Here is a 7752-nt window from a genome sequence, read left to right on the forward strand (position 1 = left end):
AAGATGAAAAGAAAAAATACCATCTAAACTTTTCTAAAGACAGTAAGTTCCCCTCAGACATGCATTCATACAAACTCCTACCCCTAAATGAATCGCGATTTGTTTAGCATCTCAACCGATTTGAATCGTCACATATTAAAATCGATTTTCAACCGGCTCGCGGTTAATCGTTACATCCCTATTAAAGAATAAAGCTGAATATGGTCCGAGCTTCTCACCTTTCTCTCTCTGAGTAGCTGCACTCATTGTCTGTGTGTGTAAAACTAAACACCTGATAAGATTCAGGGCCGAGCCAGCCAACCTTGAAGTAGATACAGGTGCATCTCAATAAATTAGAATGTCGTGGAAAAGTTCATTTATTTCAGTAATTCAACTCAAATTGTGAAACTTGTGTATTAAATAAATTAAATGCACACAGACTGAAGTAGTTTAAGTCTTTGGTTCTTTTAATTGTGATGATTTTGGCTCACATTTAACAAAAACCCACCAATTCACTATCTCAACAAATTAGAATATGGTGACATGCCAATCAGGGCCACTGTCAAAGAAACCTGGGCTTCCATACCACCTCAGCAGTGCCACAAACTGATCACCTCCATGCCACGCCGAATTGAGGCAGTAATTAAAGCAAAAGGAGCCCCTACCAAGTATTGAGTACATGTACAGTAAATGAACATACTTTCCAGAAGGCCAACAATTCACTAAAAAATTTTTTTTTATTGGTCTTAAGGCCGGTTCACACCAAGCACGATAACTATAAAGATAATGATATAGTTCTAAAAATCGTTCTCAATATTAAAGAATTGCATAGTTCACACCACAACTATAACGATAACGATACAGAGGAACGATATCGTTGTGATCACTTTCAAAGCTTTCATTTTCATTTTCCAGCTGATGAACGATAAAACACTGACAGCCAATCAGAATCCATCCTGCTGTAACGAGCTCAAGAATTTAAAGCAGCAGACGCGCGTGCGCTTAGAATAAACAGACGATATCGTTCGCTGGTGTGGACGCTAATATCGTTATCTTTATAGTTATCGTTCTTGGTGTGAACGTGGCTTTATGAAGTATTCTAATTTGTTGAGATAGTGAATTGGTGCAAACTATTTTCTTCAGTAAATTTTTCTTCAATTGACTTCATCTCTGACTCCTGGTCTTCATTCATCATACCTGGTCCTTGGGTTTAACTGTACATTTCCCATACAGGTGTAATGCTAAATTTCTCCAAATCTGTTCCCATGAAGAAAAAACTCATCTTCATTTTGGATGGCCTGAGAGTAATTATCAGCAAATTTTCGTTTTTGGTTGAACTGTTCCTTTAAAATAAAATTCCATTCCAGAACACTATTCCATTCCAGGAATTATAAAGCAAAAAGCAGCTAAACAGATTTTGTAAATCAATTCAAGCTATTTCAAACATGTGTTACCTGAAAATCCTGCATAAATGAGAAAGAGGACACTGGTTTTGAGAGGTCATGCAGACTCAGCGCTGGAGGTCTTGTTCTGTTTTCACCTCTGAGTTTGGTGGAAGAAACATCTGGGGTCTCATTAGCAGCAAAAAGATTCTGAAGGATCGAGTATCATAAAATCAGAATCAAATCTTTTATTCACCAATAAGTGTAAAGTTGAATTTGAAATATAACTGCTCAACCGAAAAACAAGGTTACAACAAATACAAAGGAACATGAACACGTTACAATATAGATATAATCAACATGCAATATATACAAACAGAAATGCAAAACAATACACTTTCAAAGTGAAATTAGTATTCAATGTTTAAAGAGAAAATGTGAGATTTACAATAAAAGTGGGAGGGGGGGGGGGCATTACTTTTTAGTTATTTTAAGGATTATTTTTAGAAGATTAGATTTCAATCAGAGTTCTAGCCACTAACTTACTCATCTTTATTACATCTATTTTCCATATTTTAGGACCATCCTAAGTATGAACTAACACAAATGGAATGGAATTATACAGTGACTAAAAATGTCTACCAAATAAATACCATCATATTATTTATAAAATACTAAATACTATCATACTGTACATAAAACAATTAAAAAACAACCAACCTTTTTTACAGGAGTGCTGTGCCAGGGCTCCACTGGAGATCCTGTAAATGAATAAATTAATGCAACAAATAATAATCGTGTTTTAAATTTGAGGAGTGTCTAATATTTATTCATATTTGCATGATGTTCATCACCTTTTGATATCAAAAAACTTCCAGGAGTTTTAGAGTTCCTTCTTTCCTTGAACCCATCCATCTCATCTCACTAATGTCTGGACTAGCAGACAAGATTTCATATTACATCTAACTTCATTTGAAATGGACCAAACAGCAGCGTGAACATCATAGCGATGCACAATATCAATATCTTGTTCTCGGTGCCTGATTATGATTGTTTTCAAAGATGCATTATTTAAGTGTAAACAAGACACTCGGGGTAAAAAAAAAACCTAACAACAATAAATGCAATATAAACACCCTAACTCCTAATCCAAATTGCGATTAGTTTAAACAAATTTAAATTAACATTTTTACAAGCGAGTGATTATTTTCGGAATTCTCACAAACGGCATGTTGTGATCCGCGCTTAACGGGGCTGTCCAACGCGATGCCTGGTTTAAAAGATTCGTTCAAAATCACCTTATTCATACTAGTTTCATTAAAATGCATCAAATGTTTTATATAAAAACCATCTTACATAAATTCAAATTGTTCATTCAATATTACTTTAAAATCTTTCATCGCGAAGTACGTACGTAATACGGCAGCGGCGTAAACACCGTCGAGAGGCGTTGTCAGGACCCAAAGCCAAATCAGGCAGTGAATGTGTGCTGACTGCCGAGCAATAGAGGAACTCTTTCACCCTTTAACGAACATCCGCACGAGTTAATGTAATAATGATCAAGGTGTTACTCAAAAGCAAGTTGTACTGAGATTATATCGACGGGGTATGTATGAGCTTGAGCGCGTGGCTGCTGCAGGAGAGCTGTGATTAGCAGTGCTGGCTAATAAATGGGTGCTCACTGGTGTGGATGCATGATCATTGTGCGGAGGCTCCTCGATTCAAGTCACTGTCAGGGACTCTAAAAGACTTTTAAATTATATTTGAATGCATTTATCAGTGTAATAAGAAGAACCTTTTTTCAGATCCATTGCATGTTATCTTAGTATCTCTAAAACACCACTAGGGTGTTGCTGGCACTTGATAATTTATGTGCTTACATGCATTTAAATGCATCTTTTGTGATTTTATGAACCAAAACAGCGTTTTGAGAGGCTAATTAATTTAAAACGATGATTAAAAATGTCCCTAAGGTTGATAAATAGCGCACAAGGGTTATGTGGAAGGTCTCTCCTTTTGTAATTAGATGGATAGATCTTTGGTTATGACATTTAACTTTCAATCCAACAATTTATGCCTGATGTGTGGTTAGCTATTATAGGTTTTGAGTATAACCATTTTCAGACCGACCATATTTCTGTATGCTTTATAAAGGCACCATATTTGTTTTGCAATACTCTAGGTTTGTGTGATTAATCTGTGTTGTAAATGCACATTTTTTTCTTGCATGATAGCTTAGAATTCAAGTGTTGGTCTCTGTGCATCAGCTGGTTGTGTTATGTTGTCAGTCTAAAATAAGCCTTCTGTATGATTTGTGTAGATTCGTGTAATATGGCTACTACTGAGAATGCAGAGTTGGGTTCACCAGAAAATAAAGTGGATCGTGCCGCCCCATTTGCAAAATACCCACTAAAAGTTCTCTATTGTGGAGGTGAGAAAATACCACAACAACAAAAAATCTCAATGCTAACTGTAATATATCATTTAAAATGTAAATGAAATGTTATTGTCTTAATGGTTATTTTTGTTCACAGTCGTCATGTAAGACTAACATTTCTGTCTTCTTTTACTTGCAGTGTGTTCTCTGCCAGCAGAGGCGAGTACATCACATTAAACATATTAAATGAATGGTTCACCCAAAAATGAAAATTAGATGAAAATGTACTAACCCTCAGGCCATCCAAGATGTAGATGAGTTTGTTTCTTTTCTAAATTTAGCAGTACATCACTTGCTCACCAATGGATCCTCTGCAGTGAGGTTAGGGTTAGCGTCCAAACAGCTGATAAAAACACCACAATAATTCACAAGTAATCCACACCAGTTAATGTCTTGAGAAGTGAAAAGCTGTGTTTGTAATAAACAGAGCCATCATTAAGGCGTTTTTAACTTCAAACCTTTGCTTCAGGCTAAAATGCAAGTCCATAATCCATAATAATGCTTCCTCCATTGGAAAAAGTCATCTTGTCTGAATCAGGAGAGAAATATGCACAGATCAAGCACCGTTTACAATCAAAAACAGTCCTAAATAATACATGTCAATGGATTTTGATGTAAGAGGGGCAGTGGATGGACTTTTTCCACTTTCTTCACAATTTCCTGCAAATGTTTTTTTCTGGGTGATGTATTCCTTAAATGATTACATATTCTGTTGGTAGAAAGTGAATAAATATGAATTCAAATGTTTCTGCTAGTACTGCGAGTACATGCCTGAGCCGGCCAAATGCAAACAGTGGCTTGAGAAGAATTTTCCTGATGTGTTTGCTAAACTTACTCTTGGTAAGTCAATTTTCTTTCATAGCAACTTTGAAGATGTCAATATCTCATATAAAGTCACGAAAAGTGCTTTTTCTTGCCATTTTAGCTTGCTTACCATTTTATTTGTGCCTCCATAGCTTTGGCTCTTGTAGGATTGTTTGATCTCTGAGTGTCTTTTCATATCTGACACTGAGACAAGCAGAATATTTGGTCTGCACCATTAGGACATGCACTGCTGTATCGGTTTGTCAGTAGTTTGCTCACTGATATGACTGCTGTTGTGTAAGTACAGCACCCAAGCAGGAAACTACTGGAGGAGGAGGTGGAGGTGGTGGAGGAGGAGGAGGAGGAGGAGGGGAGGGGCCCCCTGCAGGAGAGGAAGAGGAGAAGAAGAAACAGAAGAGAGGTTAAACATTTTTCTTTTATATGTAACATCTATAAACAGAAACGTTTTGGAACGGTGGTGCAGTAGTTGTGCATGTACTGCCTTCCACACCACATCCAAAACTTTTCCTGAATGTCTTAAAGGGAAAGTTCACTGATTTTCAACCAGCTTTGCGTTGTTACAATGTCGGTGGTATAAACAAATTAACAATGTGAACTATTTTTTTCATGTTACCTGCACCAAGATATCCATCCAGCAATCTTTTGACAGTGCCAGGGCTTTTGTGAAAACTACAGATAATACTTCCCCTTTTTTTTTTTAAATCTCCGCTCATGGTTAATCTGATCAAGCCCATTGCATTATGGAAGTTAAAGTTTTCCTACTATTTTCATACTTTCATTCATACTTTTTTCTGTCTTTTCTATAGCATCGTTTCTTTGTGTTTCTACTGCATAGACAACTTTTATTAAAACCTCATCTTGCAGTAAATCAGTAAATTATCCCTTTAACTGTCCAATTAAAACATTACAATTAATTTACAGCTAAAGAGAAGTGTATTTTGGTTTTATGTCTTTGATTATTAATATGATCTTCGTGTACATGATACTTGTAATTTCTTGAATTTTTATGTCAAGATTAATATCGGTGTTATTTTAGTATTATTTATATATTAATATATTATTTATTAATATTTTCAATTAGCCTTTATTTTTATATTTTCAGATTCAGTTTTATTAATTTTCTGCTTGTCATTTTATTAGTTCCTTTTTTTATGTAGTTTTAATATATTTTTTCATAAATTTTAGTATTTCAACCAGATAATTGGCATGGCAACTTTTTAAATGTTCATTTTTAAAAAAAAAGTTTTTCATCAAATATTTATATTTCCTTTTTTTTTAATTACTGAAAATGATTTTTAGTAGCTTTAAGTTTGTTACCAACAAACAACACTTATCTACTTTTTGAGTTTGTCTGCCTATAAACTTATGATAGAAAATAATTTTCCCCCTTTGCAGGTGGAAGAGGTCAAATCAAACAGAAAAAGAAGACCGTCCCGCAAAAAGTCACAATAGCAAAAATCCCACGAGCTAAAAAGAAATATGTCACAAGGGTGTGTGGCCTGGCCACTTTCGGTAAGGCTGTGATTGTAGTTACAAGACTTCTGTATTTGATCTGTATTTTTACCCTGTGATAACTTTGCTGTCATTTTGTGGTCCACATCAGACATCGATCTCAAAGAGGCTCAGAGGTTCTTTGCTCAGAAATTCTCCTGCGGTGTCTCAGTGACAGCAGAAGACGAAATCATCATTCAGGGAGATTTTACAGATGACATCATGGACGTCATCCAGGAAAAGTGGCCTGAGGTAAGCAAACATCCCAGATCCATCTGCAAAACCCAACCAGAAGAACCTTTTTTGAAGCCGTTTTTGACATTCTCTAACCCCACAGGTGGATGACGACAGCATCGACGATCTTGGAGAGGTCAAAAAGTGAAGCCCAATATGCATTTACTGAAACGGATGCGACGTGACACAGCAAACCTGGCCAAATGTACACATTGACATAAAGCCCTTTTATATCTATTTTATTTACTGTATAGAATTTCCGTGGACATGGCTTCATCCTTGGGGTTTTTCAGTTCTTGATAGCTGCTTTGTGTTTTGGTTGCCAAAGGTCTGGAATGATGTGGCTTAAAAGCATTTCACACATGCAAACAATAGACTAATAAATTTCAGTCTCATTCAAAACGCATTTGTTGTGTATTGTTTCTTTTATCACTGCCTCCGATGCAACACTGTAGCCTTTAGTTAATGATTTACAGATGCATTTTGAAAGGGTAATATCTCAAAAAGCAAATCATTTATTCACCCTCATATCGCTCCAAACCCATGAATCTTTTATTTCTTCTGCAAAACACAAAAAGATAATTTAATGAATATCCATTTGGGTGAATTCAATACCATGTCAGTGCAATTTTGTCTTACAATTTTGAATTACTTTAAAGTTTCATTAAGCACCAAAATTGTCAGCAGAATTATCCATGTGGCTCTTAAGTGCTCCATTCCGTTTTGGTGAAAATCTACCTATTGATACCTATGAAAATCTGCATATTGATTCTATGCCGCAAACTTGAAATATTTCACATACTTTTGAGAATCCAGTGTTTAGTTGATCCTGATAAGCGCTCGTCGTCACAGTTGTAAACACGACGGCTTTCTTCTTTCGTGAGGGGGTTTGGCGCCACCGCATCTTTGTTTCCAGTTAAAGAACACAACACACGTCTCCCGGAAATCCTGTATAATTCAACCAATCCGATGACGACTTTGAAACTCCTGAAGTGTTTCCACTTTTGTGTGCCGTATGCATCAGACGTTCAGCCAATGGGCTGTGGGTGTAACGTCTAATTGACACCATACTACAATAAAATCCCTCTCCCATGCTTCAGTCCTTACTCCAGTCCAGTAGGTGTTGGAAATGCATCTTTTATGTTTGCTGTCTGCCATTAAAATGTCAGAAATGTTTTTTTCTACGTATGTATTTCTACAAAAATTTATTTATTCAAAAGTTAAAATGCATCCAGAATCAAAGTTCTAACACACTCAAAATCTGCACACATACAGTATCTCACAGAAGTGAGTACACCCCTCACATTTTTAAAAATATTTTATTATATATTTTCATGTGACAACACTGAAGAAATGACACTTTGCTACAATGTAAAGTAGTGAGTGTACAGCTTGTATAACAGT

At 35.9% G+C, this 7752-nt stretch overlaps 2 protein-coding genes across 4 annotated transcripts in view; one reads left to right on the top strand and one right to left on the bottom strand.

Annotated features, from left to right (window-relative positions):
* ccdc62 (coiled-coil domain containing 62) overlaps positions 1-3667 on the bottom strand; it is a 10507-nt gene extending 6840 nt beyond the window's left edge. The window contains exons 1-4 of one of the 3 annotated variants that reach the window (XM_016277197.1): positions 3044-3667; positions 2216-2292; positions 2082-2122; positions 1434-1571 (exon numbers count right to left, since the gene is read on the bottom strand). In XM_016277197.1, the coding sequence (XP_016132683.1) occupies positions 1434-1571; positions 2082-2122; positions 2216-2276 (240 nt within the window). In that variant the 5' untranslated portion in view covers positions 2277-2292; positions 3044-3667. Of the gene's footprint in view, positions 1-1433; positions 1572-2081; positions 2123-2215; positions 2508-2583; positions 2608-3043 lie in introns of those variants that run through there. The other 2 variants (XM_016277196.1, XM_016277194.1) reach the window with 2 other exon arrangements.
* Positions 2805-6750, top strand: denr (density-regulated protein). Its single transcript, XM_016277198.1, has 8 exons — positions 2805-2967; positions 3682-3792; positions 3938-3957; positions 4554-4638; positions 4910-5023; positions 6019-6135; positions 6227-6366; positions 6452-6750. Exons 2-8 carry the CDS (start codon positions 3693-3695, stop codon positions 6494-6496), a joined length of 621 nt encoding a protein of 206 aa, XP_016132684.1. The 5' UTR covers positions 2805-2967; positions 3682-3692; the 3' UTR covers positions 6497-6750.
* Positions 6751-7752: the final 1002 nt, after the last annotated feature.

Source organism: Sinocyclocheilus grahami, unplaced genomic scaffold (assembly GCF_001515645.1).
Source record: "Sinocyclocheilus grahami isolate Dianchi unplaced genomic scaffold, SAMN03320097.WGS_v1.1 scaffold110.1, whole genome shotgun sequence".
In the NCBI taxonomy this organism is placed as follows: Eukaryota; Metazoa; Chordata; class Actinopteri; order Cypriniformes; family Cyprinidae; genus Sinocyclocheilus; species Sinocyclocheilus grahami.

Coding starts and splice junctions, on each gene's coding strand:
- denr (XM_016277198.1), top strand. CDS start 3,693: ATGGCTACTACTGAGAATGCAGAGTTGGGTTCACCAGAAAATAAAGTG. Junction 3,958..4,553: donor TGTGTTCTCTGCCAGCAGAG/GCGAGTACATCA, acceptor TGTTTCTGCTAG/TACTGCGAGTACATGCCTGA. Junction 5,024..6,018: donor GAAGAAGAAACAGAAGAGAG/GTTAAACATTTT, acceptor CCCCCTTTGCAG/GTGGAAGAGGTCAAATCAAA.